General features: G+C 41.3%; 1 protein-coding gene across 2 annotated transcripts in view; it reads right to left on the bottom strand.

Moving 5' to 3' along the window:
* Adamtsl1 (ADAMTS like 1) overlaps window positions 1-18,630 on the bottom strand; it is a 393,459-nt gene that overhangs the window by 34,910 nt on the left and 339,919 nt on the right. For both annotated transcript variants that reach the window (XM_070007848.1, XM_070007857.1), the window contains 2 exons: window positions 11,512-11,691; window positions 6,364-6,498 (listed from right to left, as the gene is read on the bottom strand). In XM_070007848.1, coding sequence (XP_069863949.1) covers window positions 6,364-6,498; window positions 11,512-11,691 — 315 coding nt within the window. The remainder of the gene's footprint in view (window positions 1-6,363; window positions 6,499-11,511; window positions 11,692-18,630) is intronic.

Genomic DNA, 18,630 nt, shown 5'->3' with positions numbered 1-18,630 from the left:
GTGAAAAGTGTTCATTTACAAAGGAGAGTCATAAAGTGAGCGGGCCAGCCAAATCTTGTGCATCTACTATACAAGACACTCTTACTTAGGCACTGGATCTAAGTAAGATATGCTGGGGAAAGGGGAGAACTGCTTTTCCTAAGCTCCAAATAGTTATACATTTTTAAATTCTAGAGCCAACTGAAGCTATGCAATTCTGAAAACAACAAAGAACAACAACAACAACAACAAAAACCCTCCAACCCCAAACACATAGGATCTTTTTTTTTTCTTTAGAGTTTTTTCTTTCTCTTCTGACTTCCTGTAGGTAATCTCTACTTCCCCCTTCCTTTTTTTGGGTCTTTCCAGAGTCTTTGCCATAGGGCAGAATGCTTATCTCAGTGATACAATGGAAGAGTGTGATTCTTAGAAACAGAATGTATGGTCACCACTGTGCAAAACACTTGGTAATGGTAAGATGGAGGGATAAGATCTGGAGTTGCTTAAGATTTTTCTATACAGGACCAGATAGAAAGTATCTTAGGCTAAAGGGTCTCTCTTGCAATATTAAATCCTGTCTCTGTGGGGTGAATGCGGTGACAAACAATACATCAGCAGTTGAACAGGTTTAACTCAAATACAATTTTAGTTACAATGGGTTTTGGAAATCTTCAGAAGATTCCCTTGTATAGTCATTCAGAAGAATGCAACTCAGTGCATGCATGTTAAAAACTACCTGAGGCAGGAGAAAGAATTACCGCAGAGAAATGGACACACCAGTGCCTAAATTTGTAAATAAATGGTAGGAAAATGGTACCTGTTCTTAACAGCCAAATTGGAAAATCTTATGATTCCTAGAATATTAGGTGGAATGGGGTGTTATGTAAATATATATATATATATATATCATACATATATTGTTGACATTTAATTCAGGCAATTAAGTGGAGAAAGGATAATCTTTTCAACAATGAGAGGCAAGTTGGGTATCCAAATGCATACAATGAACTTTACAATGTAGCTCTCATCATATGCAAAAATCTAACTCAAATTACAGACCTAATCATAAAATAATCACAGGCAATTATAGAACTTCTAGAACAAAACACAAGACAAGCTGAATGCTAGTTGCTCATGTCTATAATCCTAGCTACTCAAGTGGCTGAAATCTAAGGATTGTGGTTCAAAGCCAGACCAGGAAAGATAGTCTGCAACACACTTATCTCCAATTAAACACCAAAAAGCCAGAAGTGCAGGTGGTAGCATGCCAGCCTAGAGCAAAAGACCTCAGGCTCTTTCTCTTGTATGTTCTTCTCCTATGGTATAACTCCTGTTGTCACTGTATTTGACATTTTATAATTTGGGAAGGGAATAACAAAATGCTGAGACAAGGATACAGATTGACCCATTGTAACAATGAGATGTATAAGACACTATGTCGAAAATGAACTTTACAACTTTGGTGGGGGGGGGGACGGGGAGGATTGGTTTGGGGGGCCGGGGGGAGGATGGGATGGGAAGGGAAAACAAAGGAGGAGGCTACAATGCTTGATAAGAAATGTACTCATTATCTTGCCCATGTAATTGTAACCCCTCTGTACAGTATTTTCACAATAAAAAAAAAAGAAAAACAAAGGAGGAGGTAACAATACTCGATAGGAAATGTAATCATTATCTTACTCATGTAACTGTAACCCCTCTGTACACTATTTTTACAATAAAAAAACATTTAAAAAGCCCTAGTACTGGTGCTCATGTGAGCATGCGTGCACACATACACATACACACACACAATGGGAGATAAATTTTGAGACTTTTGGTTAAAGGTAAGAGAATGGTACACATAACAGGAAAAAATAACAAGAACATGAGGTTCCATCTCATCTACTTTCTGGGTGCAGTGCTACATGCCTGTTAGCCTAGCTATAGAGGAAGCACACTGTGTGGGCATGGTGGTGTGTACCTATCCTACCCAGTGACACAGGGAAATACAAGTAGGAGGACTGCAGCTTAGACTGGGACATACATAAGACCTTACCTTGAAAATAACCAAAGCAAAAAGGGACTAGTGACATGGTTTAACTGGTAGAATGCTTACACAAGGTCCTGAGTTAGTCCCTAGTACTACATACACCCACTAACTAACTAACTAATAAAATAATAGAAGAACAGCAATATGGAAAGCTATTTGTCAAATATAATCAAATGAAGAAATACAAGCAATATATAGAGTATTTCATTTCAAATAAAAATCGATACATATTAATGTCTAGGAACAAGCTATTTTACACTGATGATCTCAGGATTTGGTCTCATTATAGGCATTTTTCATATTCTTCTTTGGCTTCAATTTTAAATTGCTGTGCAATGAAGATCTGTTGCTATATAGTAAAAACTCCAACAAAAGTTATTCAAAAAAATCAGTGCTCACAATAAATGAGTACTATGAGAAATATTAGTTTTAGGTCTTGGTCATCCCCTCCCAAAATATCTAAAATCTGAAAAAATAATATAGGCTCAGGGAAGCCTGCGATGCCTTTGCTCTCACACTAGGTGTCTGGACCACTGACGGTGATGGTGGCTGAGGGCACTGGCTTTGCTCTCCAGAGCAGCTGGCAAAGAGGACAGCTGTAAACAAAAGAACTCAAGAATTAGCACATGGCTTACCTAGGACAAAGGCTCTTGTTATGTTGGCTCCATGTGACAGGGCAGAGGCCTCAGTGACTATTTTTTGCACCTCAGTCACACAGCCAAGACTATGTGAACAAGGGACTCAAGGCCCCAGATTTCCATTTTACATTAATAGAGAGTGAAGTGCAGAAAGGCTTGTGTGCATGCTGCCCAGTCCTCATTCCTTCCTCAAAGCTGTAGCCATGTGTTTGTTGAAGTGAAATCCGTGCCACTGTGTCTGATAAATAACATGTCCATTTCTGGAATATAGATTCTTGACTCACAAAAGAAGTGTTTACTTCTGAGATATTACTTCAAAGTTCCCCAAATTTCACTTCTCCCCTTGCTTTTGTGAAATGAGAGAATCATGGTCAGTGTGTTACTGTGCCTGGGCTATAGAAACATGACATGCACCAGGACCATGGATCTGTTAGTCAACTGACCTTTAAATGCACATACCAGAATCTCACCATTTACTAGTCAAAACAGGGTTGGCTCAAAACAAAACAAAACACCTTTTTTTGAGGGGGGGGTGTTGTTGGGGCTTGAACCCAGGGCCTGTGCACTAATCATGAGCTCTTCTTGGCTAGCACTTGGAGCCACAGCTTCACTTCCAGTTTTCTGGTGGATTATTAATTGGAGCTAAATGTCTCATAGAGTGCCTGGGCTGGCTTTGAACCGTGATCCTTAGATTTCAGCCTCCTGAGTAGCTACGATTACAAGCATTAGCTACTGGTGCCTGGAAATCTTGCACATTGTTGTCTCAGAATTCATGGTGTTGCCAATAGAATTCTATGCCTCCATCAGAAAGAATGACATTGCTCCATTTGTTAGGAAATAGAAAGACTTGGAAAAAATTATATTAAGTGAAGTAAGCCAGGCCCAAAGAAACATAGGTCCTATGGTTTCCCTTATTTGCAATATCTAGTATATGTCTGAGTCAAGCAGAAAAGGTCAGATAAGGTGAGGAAATGAACCCTAAGATATGTATTCAAATGTTTTTTTTTTCTTTCATGGGATTGTTTCTAACACATTTATAAGATGATTTCTTTTTTGCTTTGTATGTCCCTCCCCCACAGTATAACCCTGCTTTCACTGTATTTAATGTTGGTATAATTTGTGGAGGGGAAGGGAAAAAACAAATCGTTTAAATAGGGATACAGGTGGACCCATTGCAACAATGAGATGTACAAGTCGTTATGTCAAAAATGAACTTTACAACTTTGGTGGGGGGGGGCGGGGAGGATTGGGTTGGGGGGCCAGGGGGAGGATGGGATGGGAAGGGGAAACAAAGGAGGAGGCTACAATGCTTGATAAGAAATGTACTCATTATCTTACCCATGTAATTGTAACCCCTCTGTACAGTATTTTCACAATTAAAAAAAAAAGAAAAAAAAGAATTCATGGTGTTATTTTTAACCATTGAGTACTCATTTTCCCCCCTTTCGGCTTTTTCAGTCTCATCCATCCTTTGTACTTCGTTTCAAAGCATCATAGAAGCTTTTGCTTGATCCAAATAATCCATCTTATTTTGTGGTACTGAGACCCTCACAATTGTAAGATCGGTGGTGGTGTACCACTTGTGTGGTAAACCCTTTTTGTGTTGGTTAATTTTTGAGAGAGGGTCTTCTTTTATGCCCAAACTTGACTGGACTGTGATCCTCCTATTTGTATCTTCCTGTATTGCTTGGATAACAGGTGTGTATCACCGTGTGCTAGCTATTGGTAAAGATACAGTTTTGTGACCTGACTTTTTGCCCAGGTTGGGCTTGGACCACAATCTTCCTATCTGTACTCCCCAAGTAGCTGGGATAGGCTTGAGCCACCTGTTTCAAATAATCTACTTCTGAGAGTCCTGATATTTCATATAATTTCCTAATTTATTTCCATAATTCCAGGTAGAATTCCCCTACTTCTATAGCGCAGGCACAATGCTGATGTTCTCCACTAGAGTTCATTTTGCCCAGGCAGTTACATTCAGGGACTTTATGAATACTGACTCCCTGTTTCATTTACATGGAGTGGTCTGGTTGTAGACTGGATATTAAGGTGATTTTAGCTGTTAGATTTAAATGCCAGCCCAAGGTAGCCAAATGCCATAAACTAGTAATGGAATGCAGCAGCATAAAGCACAATAAATTCTTATTGCCCATGGCTAAAATGAGACAAAATATTATTCCAGAATAAGAGAGAAAAAAAGTAAAGCTATGATGGAAAAAAATACGAGCAGATTGACTTTTCCAGCATAGAGAATGGCACCTGAGTGACCCCAACCAGTCATTCAACTTGAAAATAAACAATTGCAGTACATTTTGCTAGTTACTAGGCTATGATGAACAGTTATGGTAAGCTTTCAGAGTGATGAGTCTAAAGTAAAGAAATTCACAATGCACACACTTAATTTGGAATAAGTTTATCATTTGGAAGCCAAAGAAACTATGCAACTCGAAACTTCTGTGAATTCTGATCAGCGTGATATGGAAAAATTTAATGCCAAGCTTTTGTCAGTTATGGGAAACAGAATAGAATGATTTATTAAATGGATCTGTGTCTTTTACCCAGATCAGAAATAAAGAAATCAGAAGCTTTCTCCATATGCTGATAAGCTAGGAGGATTCTTCACTAAATTCAGATCATAACAATCACTGAAGGTAATCTTTGTGCTCTCAAATTCTAAATTCACAAGGCTCCTCTCCATGTTGATAACTCCTCACCAGTGTCACTGGTAATCAACTGGCCTTTGTTCCTTGCTAAATGGTAGATAGAAGAATGAAGATACTTTAAACTTGGAGCCAAGGGAATAAATGTAGCTATTAGAAATGATCAACACTTTGGTTAATATAGTTGGTGTGAAGATTTAAAAAAGCTTTCATTATTATGATTTTTTTAGATTCACAGCATAACTGAGGAACAGAGAAAGGTACAGAGATCTCCCATATAATCCTTGTCCCCACACACGTACACCCTGCCTCTTATACCTCAGGCCTTTGGAAGAAAAGGATCTGGCGAGAAGACTCCTAGCATCTCCATGATTGTGGCGTGAGGGACATAGGGTTTGGATGTACAATTTCTTGTTGTCAGAGGGCACCAGCACATAGAGAAAAGTGGTGAAAGTCTCCAGTGCTTAATGTCAGGGAGGTTTTGTCCTTAGGAGTTTGCTTGGCTTTATGCTCTGCCTATAGAAAGCTGGTCCAGACAGATTCACTGGCATTTAGAGTGTGCTGACCCCATAGTTTTATCCTTGAAAGCTGATTATAACTCTCTCTCTCTCTCTCTCTCTCTCTCTCTCTCTCTCTCTCTCTCTCTCTCTCTCTCTCTCTCTCTCTCTCTCTCTCAGTGGAAGGAAGGTGTGGGGGTGGGCTGGGACACTGGGAAATAGTAAGCAAGAGGGGGCAGGTATAAAGGAGTGATCTTCCAAGTTCAGTAAGTCATCCTGATGGAAAGGATCTGGGCTGTGGCATCAGCCCAAGAGGACTCAGAAAGGGGCCATATTGGAATCTAGACAAGCTATAGAGTCCAGACTAAGAGCTGCACTCACCTCATGTGGAAAGTCAGCCAAGTTTCCACTGGTGAGTCTGGATTCTGTAGGCAATTTAGTGATTTCCTGTTGGCCACCCCCCACCGCTGCCTCCCTCCCACCTGCAAGCAGTCACCCATCCATAAATCCTGTCCAGCCCTGGATTTTTGCCCAATGTTTCGGAGGGTTGGACTCACCAAGGAGTGCAGAATTCCCAGGATCCAGGACCAGCTGTGTTCCCAAAGGAGATGTCAGCACCGAAGGAAGGTTCGGTCCAGTGGCTGAGAGCAAGGCTCTGATGTCTTCCAACTGTGTAGGGACTTGAGGGGGATCTGTAAGAAGACAGATGGTGAATCAGGAGGTTAAAGCACACAGGCTGTAATAAGGGGTGTCAGGGAGAGAGAAATGGTAGGCATGTATGTGTGTGTATGAGAAGGCATTATTATTATTGTTATTATTGATCTTAATATCATTTTTCCTATAGAGATGATCAACTTAGCAAGGGAAATTTATGATGCCTGAATGAACAAGGTAACTCATAAGATACAGGCACATTAATTTCAGGAGTTCCTTACTTTATATCATTTTAAACCATAGCAACATTGGATCCTTATAACTTTGTAGATAAATTAAACCATATTATTTTAAAGACACATTTTAAAAGGCAACTTTAGCATTTACTCTACACTAAGCCGTGAGATTAATAGTTTTCATTTAACTCTTATACCATCCTTCATAGTGAAAGACTTCATTATTGTTCCCACAGAAATACTCCTCAAAGATTTCTTACTTAAAAGATTTTGTGAGTGGACCTTTTTCTTTCTTTCTCCCCCTCTCTCCCTCGCTCCCTCCCTCGCTCCCTCCCTCCCTCCCTCCCTTCCTCCCTCCTTCTTTCCTTTCCTTTCCTCCCTCCATCCCTCTCTTTTTCCTTAACTTTTTGTTAGCAAAAATGTATTACTTAAAAGAATTTCATTGTGACATTTGTAACATGCATTAATATACTTTGCTCATACTTATTCCACCTATATTATTCTTTCTCAACTACTCCCTCTCCTCTCCTGTCATTTTTTTCCCTTATGGGAAAAATCCAGTTGTAAAATTATTTTATTTTGTCATGGATTTTTATGCCTAAGTAGGACTTTGACAAATAGGACTATGGGATGCTTGATTATTCAAAATCTTACAAAGAGTCAGGGCTTAAGCCATCAGAGACCAAGTTAACCAGAACTAGAAATGGAAGCTATAGCCACTTGTTATATCCAGTGAACAAACGAAAGGGCAGCACACACTGAGCCCACTAGCGGAAGGCTGCCCACACTCCCAGGGAGGTAGCAGCATCCCTTTGCTCCTTGACCTGTGTCTGCTGAGGCACTGCTGTTCCCACTTCCCAGGCCAGCTGCTGCTTATTCTCCAGTGCACTTATGGAAGTGGAATGAAGAGCAAAAATATTGCTTTTGTAACGGATGGCCATCTTAACAAGTTATGGCAAGGACCCTACCATGTCCTTAGCACTTGTTACAGGTGGTAAATAAGCATCAGTGGAAGCCAGTCTACTTCAGAAATACACCTCTGCCTTTGCTTGTCAAAGATCATCATCTTGAGATTACACAGCTATTCATGAAATACAGTTTTTAAAGAACTCTCTTTAAAAGGTGCCCATGACTGCTTGGATCCAGTAACCCTTGGTTTTAAACTATGGCTCTGCCTGTCACTTAAGCCCATTGGGCTTCTTTCTTCTTTTTTTGGGGGGGGGGCTTATTTCTTCATCGGTAAAATGGGTTCCTTTCCAATGTCTCTTTTCTTTTGGATACCATGATTTTGGGAACTGATGATGATAGTTTACTCAAAACTGGTCTCTCTTCCTCCTGACCTCTGTAATGTTCATTCTTGAAACTCAAGAAGGCTTTGATTATTTACTGAAAGCAAAAAGGGGCTATGCTCCATCTGTAAAACAAGCTATTCTCCCTGGGCCAAAAATCAGTCCCTACCCATGTCTTATAGCTTTTTTGGGATTTCTCACTTTGGTTCAGTGCGCTTGGTCTTCCCAGTGAAAGTGTAAATTCTCTAGGGGGAGAGATTGGCTCTTACATTACTCCTAAAACTCTACTAGTGTCCAGCTGACATAGACTTACAGGTAACACTTAATGGATATTCATCTAATCACTATGAAGAAATGTATGTTTGTTTCATTATACTTCAAGCCTTCATACTATAGTTAAATCACAGAATTGGCATGAAGTTTAGCTTTATATCCCTCTCTTATGCCATTTTTTTTTTACTGATAACATAGACATTTTTCCCATGTTCCTAATGTTAGCTATGAAAATAAATCATCTTTAAGAAGCCAACCTTTTTATTTTTGCCACCACCAGGGTTTGAACTCAGTGCCTTATATTTGTTCTCTTTGTTGGTCTACCACTTGGCTCATGTCTTCATACCATTTTTTTGCTGGTTAGTTTGGAGATGGAGTCTGTCAGACTTTTTTGTCTGACTAAGCATCAACCATTATTCTCTGAATCTTAGTCTCCTGAGTAGTTAGAATTACAGGTGTGAGTCATTAGCATCTGGTTAAGAAACTAAGACTTATGATCAAGAAAAGCTCTAAAGTTGACCCTTAATATTCCCCCCTCCCATCGTATTTGATTAAAATGGGGAAGACTTCATGCTCTATGAACACCATGTTCACAATCACACTGTATTAGAGTTGGAATAAAATTAGAACTGGCTCACAGCACACACACACACACACACACACACACACACACACACACACACACACACACACACACACACACACACACACTTCACTGGCAATGCCGCCACAGTAGCAGTGACCATCTTTAGGCTTTCATCTCTGTTAGTAGAGACAACAAGGAAGTGTTATTAGGGAGAAAGAAGCCATCAGTAAGCACTGTAACTCAGTGGGGCAAAAGTCCCTGGGCTCTAGGCTCCAGACCAACAGCCCAGCCACATGAAACCCAATGCAAAACAAATGACATCCTTCTTTCTCTGAGCCAGTTTTCTGTGGCTTCCTATGATGGTTGGAGGTTTCTGTACCCATGGGGTTTCATCCAAGCTGGGCCTCTAAACTCTACTCTGAGTGGGCAGGGGTGAGAGAACCTGGGTTTTGGTATCATATCAACTTTGGGTGTGAAAATAGAAGTGTAAAGTTTAATTACTTTCCTCTGAGGAAGTCAGTAATGTATGTTTATGAATGTGTGTGGGGCATGTAATTATTATTTCTCACATTTTCCTTCCCTCCTTCCCCTAGAATGACAGCTTTCTCTTGGTGAAAAAGCTAGCATAAGTACTCTAATAATTGCTTTGTTTAAAAAAGCAGGAACACTCTCAAAATAAAGCTTTGTAAAGAACTCTATCTCACCAACTACTAGACTCAGTGGGAAGGAAAGCAGAAAAGTTTGCAACCTGCAAAATGGATGAGCCACCCCTGAGCAGCAGCTGGTAAATAGTTGTCTGGCAATTATTTCTGAGTATCTACTGTATGCCAGAAAGTATGCTAGATTCTTTAATAAACAATTCTTACACTTGGGACATGCATGTGGAGACATTATGTTTACTATAACCTTCCTGGATTTGTAGGAAAAATTCTGCACTGCCGATTCTTTGAAGAAGGTACTACAATTTTAATCTCCTCCTCAAAGAAATCATTAGTGTGAAAGAGTTAAGAATAATAGCTTTATCTGGGTGCAGGGATGTACTACTGTAATCCCAGCTACTCAGGAAGTGAAGATAAGAGGCTCATACTTGAAGGCTTGCCTTCAAGGGCAAAAGTGCGTGGAGAGCCTATTTGAAAAATAAAATAAAAAGCAAAAAGAAAGGAGTCATGGATTAAGTGGAAGAGCATGTTAGTAAGGATGAGACCCTGGAGTTCAAAGCCCAGCATGATAAAAAACACAAAATACAAAAAAAAAACCAAAATAAGCTAACAAAATAGAAGAAGGAGAAGGAAAAGAGGAGAGAAGAAGGAGGAGAAAGAGAAGGAGGAAGAAGAGAAGGAGACGAAGAGGAAGAGGAAAAAGAAGAGGAAGAAGAAGAAGAAGAAGGAGGAGGAGGAGGAGGAGGAGGAGGAGGAGGAGGAGGAGGAGGAGGAGGAGGAGGAGGAGGAGGAGGAGGAGGAGGAGGAGGAGGAGGAGGAGGAGGAGGAGGAGGAGGAGGAGGAGAAGAAGAAGAAGAAGAAGAAGAAGAAGAAGAAGAAGAAGAAGAAGAAGAAGAAGAAGAAGAAGAAGAAGAAGAAGAAGAAGAAGAAGAAGAAGAAGAAGAAGAAGGGGTGGGCAGGGGTGGGCATTCTCACAGCCTCAGGAATCCTACCTTTGTTCATGTCTTGGCCTCCTCCAAGGAATGCCTTCCTAGATACCTAGAATCAACTTTCCCTGCTACCATATTTGACCTGTGCTGCAAGGCTAGCTCACAGGTTTGAAGAGATAAGTTATGCACACCATCACCTTCCCAGAATCTCTGACACCTAGTGACACTGAAAGAAGCTGAAATAATTCATAAGATATAACTTGCTATGCCCTGAACGCTGATCTTTCAGTACAGAGTGGATTTTAGCTAACATTGTTTCCCAGTTCCAGGTGTGGCATTAATATCAATAGCTCTTGTACAATCAACAGGGTGAGTCTTGCTTTTAGCCCCAGTGCAGATGTTTAATTAATCAGGGCCGTCGTCCTTGTTTGCCCTTGACTGAGTTTCCCTGATGATTACCCACTGGAAAATTCAGCCCTTTAATGCAAACAATGTCCTGATTAATGTTTTGTGCTACATACCAGGTTTGGGGAGTAGGACCTTCATTAGTGAATCAGCCTGTACTGCCTTGTTCAGACGTGAAACGCAAACCTGATTTCATAGACAACTGCCTTTCCATCTTTTTGTATGAAGAAGAAGAAGAAGAAGAAGAAGAAGAAGAAGAAGAAGAAGAAGAAGAAGAAGAAGAAGAAGAAGAAGAAGAAGAAGAAGAAGAAGAAGAAGAAGAAGAAGAAGAAGAAGAAGGAAGAGGAGGAGGAGGAAGAGGAGGAGGAGGAGGAGGAGGAGGAGGAGGAGGAGGAGGAGGAGGAGGAGGAGGAGGAGGAGGAGGAGGAGGAGGAGGAGAATTCCTTTAGCTATGAATTAATTTGCCAAGGTCATATAGTTAGAGATGTTTCAAATTCATGTTTACTTGGTCCCAAAGTCTATATTTTCTGTTGGTAGGACTGAAGGTGAGGAGAAAGATACCAAATTTGCCATTTATGTCCTAATTCAGTGGGGGGCAAAGAGGAGGTGGAGCGTGGGTTAGATAGTCCTCCCACCAGTGAGGTCCAGCTGAGATGACAGCCCTGGGGTTTTACCTAAGATCAGGAGCTGGGTGTTCTCAGTCAGTTCACCATGAAGATTGGCTGCTCTACAGGAATACAGGCCTTGATCGGAGAGGGACACATTTGTGAGCAGCAAGGAGCCCTCATACAGATGGTGAGAGGAGCCCAGTTTGCTTCTATTCCTGAACCAAGTCACTTCCACTTCAGGCACACCTAGGGAACAAAATGAAACAAAACAAAACAAAATTCATCAGCTAAACGTATTCAGGTGAACCTACTTACGCCTCTTGGCTAGTGCTCTGTGGGGCTACTCTGCAGGAAGCATCTGCTTTAGGCGTCTTCTACCATCCTTTGGCCAAACTAAATAATGCCTCAGATCTCTCAGGGATCTCTAGATCTTTTGCCTTTTAAAAAGACTTCCAAAGTGAGGCAGGAAGAAAGAAGCCAGTTAAAAGCAGAGGAAACAGAGGCTGGTCAAGGGCATTTGCCAGGGTAGAAGATACTTAAAGTCTTTGGAGAACACATTGTAGAAACCAAATGTATGCATTTCTGAAGGTGAAAAAAGGAAAATACATGAGACAAACATGACCCTGAGGACAAAAAGCCAGATGTAAGAAAACACTCAGTATTATTTTATTTCTGTAAGTCAACGAAAGAGATTAGTAATGTTAATCTTAAAACTCTATGTAGAAAATATGCGTTTCTAAAGGCCCTGTGTTAATGGCTTGGTCCCCAGGAGACTGCTGTGTGTGTATGTGGAATCTTTAGAAGGAGGGCATAATAAGAGGTCTTTAGGTCATTGGGAGCATGCCTTTAGAGGGAATTGTGGGACACCAACATTTTCTTGATTTCTGGCTGTGAGATGAGTAGGTTTTCTTGATTACGTGCTCCTGCCATGATCTGCTCATTGCCATAAGCTCAGACCAATGGGCCATGAGTCCAAGCCTCTGAAACAGAGTCAGAATAACCTTCCCATTTCTTCTTCCTCTCCCCCACTTCTCTCTCTCCTTGCATGTGCACTCAGGGACTTGTGCTTGATAGGTAATTGCTAGGCCACTTGAGCCATACCCCCCAAGTTCCTTTTGTTTCAGTTATTTTCTGGGTAGCTTCTCCCATTTTTGACCCGGCTGGCCTTGGATTGCGATTTCCCCTATCTATGCACCCTAGGTAGCTGGGATCACAGAAGTGTTTCTCTACCTAGCTTATTGTGAGATGAAGGTCTCATTAACTTTCTGCCTGGGCTACCCTTGAATAGTGGTCCTTCCAGTCTCTGCTTCCCAAGTAACTATGATGACAAGATTGAGCCAACATGCCTGGTTAGACTTTTCTTCTTTTGTGTGTGTGTGTGTTTGGGATCTTGCAATATTTAAGAACAGATTTTGAAGGGAACAGATTTTAGACTTGTCTTCTTATGAGTTGTTTTTCTCAGGTATTTTGTTGTAGTGGTAGAAAGTTTTATATTTTCTCAAAACATAGATGGTGGCTTTTACAGCATAGCATATGGGCCAAAGGCGATGTTTTCCCTTCTCCACAACCTATTTCTTACCTGTGAGTGAGCTGGAAAGATTGTGTGCTGATTTGGGATGGATGCCTGTCTTTGCAAACTAGATTCTATGCCTCAGGGACAGTCTAAACAACTTGGAAAGTGTCCTTGTGGTTGTTAGGCTAGTGATCAACTCTGGTTTAGGGAAAGCCTTCCTAGATGGTCTTCCTAAGGGGCTCCAGATTGCTCTGGGAGACTGAAAGTCTGAGGCATTGATTCAAAGATCTCCAGGGAGCAGCATCTATGTAGGGTATGTTCAGAATGTCAAATCCTGGAAAACGGGGTCAATGCCAAGAACAGCCAAACAGCCAGACCTTTAGCTTAGCACTTTTCCTGAGCCATGATTTTGCCCTTAGGACAGGAGCAGTGTTAGCTTTCATGGCTTGCCCATGTTGGGGGATAATGAAATTGTTATGCAGTTACTTATATCTGTTATTGGTCCTTGCGGCTGTCTAGAGGTGGGACTAAAGAAAGGGGGTGGAGATTTGCATAATACAGCCTTGTCACACCTAAAGAGGAGTGCACTAATTTAGCTCTAACAATATGATAGGATGCATGATGCTTAAGGGCACCAGAGCCTGGCTGGCATCTTCTCTCAGTGTACCTAGAGAAAAGATGCAGGTGAAGAGGAGAAAAACTGACTTTGCATTGTAACACCACTAGGGAGAGCAAGAGCATCATGATGCTGCCCATGCCAGCTTGCATGTTGGACCCTGAGTTTAGATTTTACATTCACATGTTCCTACCATTTCTCACAAAAGCATGCTGGAAAATGAAGTCCTATAAACTATTTCTACAAGTATTTGCTCCCTTTGTCTTGAGTTGCTACTGTAGCATTAACTGGGGGCATCTTCCTTTAACAAGGGTGGTGGGGCAGTAAATGCAAAATGCCCCAATGGGATATAAAAGTTGCTCTAGAATGAGACAGGTAATGAAAGAGAACTGGACTGAATCAACCGTTAGTTCCCCTGACAAAAGACTGTTGCCTAGGTGAGCAATGGGGAGGGGAGAGGAAGAGGTGAGGGTGAGTTCGAGCCTTCCCTATGACTGTACTGATGATACTGGCAATGTGTATTCCCAGAGGCAGTAATCCTGGCTCTTTGTGTCACTCTAGCAGTAAGGCTACCCTGTTACTCATCAGAGTGTCTCTTGGTCAGGGCCTGGACTCCTGCAGGGCAGTGAGAGGCAGAGATACATAGAGGAGAGAGAAAAATCACAGCCAGAGTGGTGGAAGTAGAGAAGCCAGGGATGGAAAGAGATCTGGGAGCTATTTCTGGGCTTTTTCAGGAATTGATTGTGAGTTTCTTAACTTCCCTACATTACTCTTTGTCTCATTCATGCACCTACCCAATTAGGCTTGTTGTGAAACCCAAGATTTGGTGTGTCTCAAAAGAGCTGAATTCCTTTGGTAGAAACAGGGAGATCATGGGAGAACAGAAATGTTCATGATAACAGAAGGTAGAAGGCAGTCACTTACAGCATGTAAAAACGGGAACTAAGCTGGGTGTTGGTGACTCAGGCCTGTGATACCAGCTACTCAGGAGGCTAAAATCTCAGGATCATGGTTCAAAATCAGCCCAGGGAAGGAAAGTCTGTGAGACTCTTCAACAAACTACTAAAATATGTTGGAAGTGGAGCTGTGGCTCAGGTAGTAGAGTACAAATAAAACCTTAGGGACAGTGCCCAGTTCCTGAGTTCAAGTCCCAGGATTAGCACAAAAAACCCAAACCAACCAACCTCCAAACCCTGAAACTATAGGAGTGATAGTATTCCCTGAGGAGAGGAAATTATGTGGGAGTCACTCTGCAGTGCATTTATTAGCAAACCTCTCTCAGACTTACTTGACACAAGCCTGCACCATGTGTTAGCTGATGGTTTACTGCAAGTGCCGCATTTTGGGGATTTCCTGCCTGGGACTGTGGTCCTTAGGCAGAGAATGACACTTAAAAGGTGTTTGGAATGACAACCAGTCCTTCTAGGACTGCCTCTGACATTATAAACAGAATAAAGAAAGAGGAAAAACAAGAGGCACCAGAGCTCATTTTCCTTCTCTTAAGGTATGACAGTAACCTGAGAGAAAACTTCATCAGCCCTTGGCTGGGCCAAGAAGAAGTCACTTGGAAATGTATCAGATATGCTTGGCTAATCCTGATGTTCAGAATCCCTTGACATCAGGAGTGTACTGAGCTATGCTACGATATCCCGCACATTTGTTATAAGCCAAACATCTTTGAGATGTAATCACTTTTCACAATCACCCTGTGAGTCAGTTACTATTATCAATGCTGTCATACAGATGAGAAAAATGGGGCTCAAAGAGATTAAGAAATCTGTCGAAATCACATGAGTTTGGATCCCTGAATGATGACACGGTAAAGGTTCCCTCCTATTTATTTTCTGCCCCTTGGTGAATCATACAAGCACCAATCATAGTGTGGAGATGTAACAGAGATAGCTTTAAGTCTAAGATACCCCATCTTTTTTTGTACTTTCTATTGTAAAAATACTGTACAGAAGGGTTACAGTTATATGAGCAAGGTAATGAGTACATTTCCTATCGTGCATGTTGCCTCCTCCTTTGTTTTTTCCCCTACCATCCCTTCCCTCCCACCTCCACAACTACCCCTCACTCCCCAGCAAAGTTGTAAAGTTTGTTTTCAACATAGTGTCTTGTACATCTCATTGTTACAATGGGTCAGCCTGTATTCCTATTTAAACATTTTGTTTTTTCTCTTCCCCTCCCCAAATTAGAAAGATGTATACACAAGATGGAGGGCACTGGAATCAAATACAGTGAGAACAGGGGCTATACCGTGGGGGATGAACATACCAAAGAAACAACAACAAAAATCACATAGTACATTATAATTACATTAAAAACAACAACAAGCAAGAAAGAAAACCATGGCTTCAAGCCACAATCCTCAGATCTCAGCCTACTGAGTAGCTAGGATTGCAGGCATGAGCCAGCTAAATGCCGGCTAAATGTTTGCTTCACTACGCTTTGCATAATCTTTTTCTTATTCATTTCACTTTCCATATTCTTCCGTACCCTTTTAGTAGGTAAAAAGTGGAAATCACACCAACCTAGATTTTAAGATACCCCATCTTTACAAGTACACCCCACAGCCTGCCACTGTCACCCCACCGACTCTTCAGAGAAAGTCTAACCTACTGTGGTTTTATTTGTTAAACTGTCAAATCTTTAAGTGCTTCCTACTTTCAGAATTTCTCCTGTTTTTATAACACCATGATCACTGCAAGGAGGAAGAGTTCTAGAATCTCTAAGTTCTGGCTTTGTTAGCTTTCTCTTGTTGGAAATTATGGTCAAATCGTGGACATAACTTTTTCCCCTCACATATTGTAACATGGCAGCACCTTCATTTGTTTTCCTTTCATGAATTAAAAAATTTGTCATCATTAAGGTGAGATACAGAGGGGTTACGGTTACTTAAGTCGGATAGAAAGTACATTTCTTTTTGAATAATGTCACCCTTTCCCCTCTCTCTCTCCCAGTTGTTCCTTCCTGTCCCCACTCCCAAGTTGTACAGTTATTTTCAACATAGTGCCTAGTGAGTACCACTGCTGCATTTTTTCACCTTTTGTTGGACCATTTCTGTGCCTCCACTTGCCCTTCCAAAGACAGAGAAATGAACAAATGAAACTAATGGAAAAGAAACCAAAAACCAGCAACAAAGAAAAAAAAACTGGAAAGCTCTTTAGAAAATGGTAACAAATATACTCTACCACAGAACCCAGTCTGAAGCTATGTTGCTGTTGACCAACTCCTTGGCTATGCTTCACATTTTGGATTCCCTGTACTATTTGTGTCTAAAAAGGGGGAAGAAAAAGAACCATGTCTGCTTTTCCCCTTGTGGCATATCTTACCAACAACACAATGTTCTCCCTGTTGCTTAAAAGGATCAATAAATGGGTCTAGTCAGAATGGTTTGTAACGGGATACGATTATAAGGATTAGTGCCTTTAATCTCCACTGAGCTGCCAGGAAGCGTGATGCTATAATATCTCCCCCTTTCCCCCCTTTAATATCCCAGACAGGATATTCTTGCTAACTGGACCATTTGTTGTATTTGGACGGCCACTTCCATGATGGCAGCTTGTCAGCACCTTGAGGTAGGGCGTCCAAAGGTGTACTTTTACACAGTAAGTTCTTGAAGCTTTTTAGGTGGGAGGAGGGTGGCTTGGTGCAAGAAAATAGAAAGGATACAGCAATTCAAATGTCAGCACTGGCAATTATTCTAAAGAACCATGACAGTCTAAGCTGCTTTCCACATTTGTCCACACTGACTGTGGCAGACACTCATAGCCATTCAACAAATTCTGTTTTCTTCTTTTTTCCTGAGTACTTAGTGACGATGTGTTTCCCAGCATCCTTTGTAGTTGTTTTCTTGGTCAGGAGAGAAATAGAAAGTGAGAAATAGGGATGTGTGCTACTCCTCAATGTGACCCTTAAGAACCTTTCCGACTACCCTCATAGCAGACACTGTGGGGACAGATCCTATCCAGCGGTCCAGGAACAATTTTTGGTCTCTAAGGAAAGCAATAAATAAGTTTCCCTGGTGTTTAAACCAGGGAAACTTTGGTGTCTATTTGATAACTTAATATGCTACCCTCCTAAGCAAGTGCTTTGCTCTTAGGAAAAAAGCCTAAAGTGTACCGTACCATAATTTATGCAAGTGTTTAAGATCTAGTACCTGTCTATCACCACTTCCCAGCCTTCATGTTTCTTTCCTCTCTGCCCTCTGTACTACCAGCCACACCTACTTCTTTCTTTCTTTCTTTCTTTCTTTCTTTCTTTCTTTCTTTCTTTCTTTCTTTCTTTCTTTCTTTCTTTCTTCTCTCTCTCTCTCTCTCTCTCTCTCTCTCTCTCTCTCTCTCTCTCTCTCTCTCTCTCTCTCTCTCTCTCTCTCTCTCTCTCTCTCTCTCTCTCTCTCTCTCTCTCTCTCTCTCTCTCTCTCTCTCTCTCTTTCTTTGGTCCGGTCGTGGGGCCTGAACTCTGGGCCTGGGTGCTGTCCCTCAGCTCTTCAGCTCAAGGCTAGCGCTCTACCACTTGAGCCACAGTGCCACTTCCGGCTTTTTTCTTTTTGCTTATGTGGTGCTGAGGAATCGAACCCAGGGCCTCATGCGTGCAAGGCAAGCGCTCTACCACTGAGCCACCTTCCTAGCCCCTTCACACCTACTTCTTTCAATGAAGCATGTTATTTCTGCTTTAGGCCCTTCACCCATACTCCTTTCCTCCTTTCTCTTTTATCTTCTTTCTTGGTTTTCTGAACTCTTCTTAGAGAATAAACATGAGAATGTACAAGGGAGTAGGTCCCTGTTCAAGAAAAAGCCTCATTACATTCATTGCTTAATACTTTTTATGCTTAAGGGGTGGGAAGAACTTGTAAGGCTGCAATGTACATGTTGGCACTTGTGTATGAAAGGTTGTTTAATGAAAACCTGCCAGCAATACACAATGACAGGAACATTCAAGGTAAATTATGCAATATTCTTAGACTATTATATATTTATTTATTAAAATTGAGCTCATGACACAGACAACGGTTTATTATTGAATGAAAAGAATAAATGTAATTGTTAAGAAT

The sequence above is a fragment of the Dipodomys merriami genome, unplaced genomic scaffold (assembly GCF_024711535.1).
Source record: "Dipodomys merriami isolate MVZ:Mamm:240054 unplaced genomic scaffold, mDipMer1.0.p SCAF_11, whole genome shotgun sequence".
Classification (NCBI taxonomy): Eukaryota; Metazoa; Chordata; class Mammalia; order Rodentia; family Heteromyidae; genus Dipodomys; species Dipodomys merriami.
This window is presented reverse-complemented; position numbering and strand designations above follow the sequence as displayed.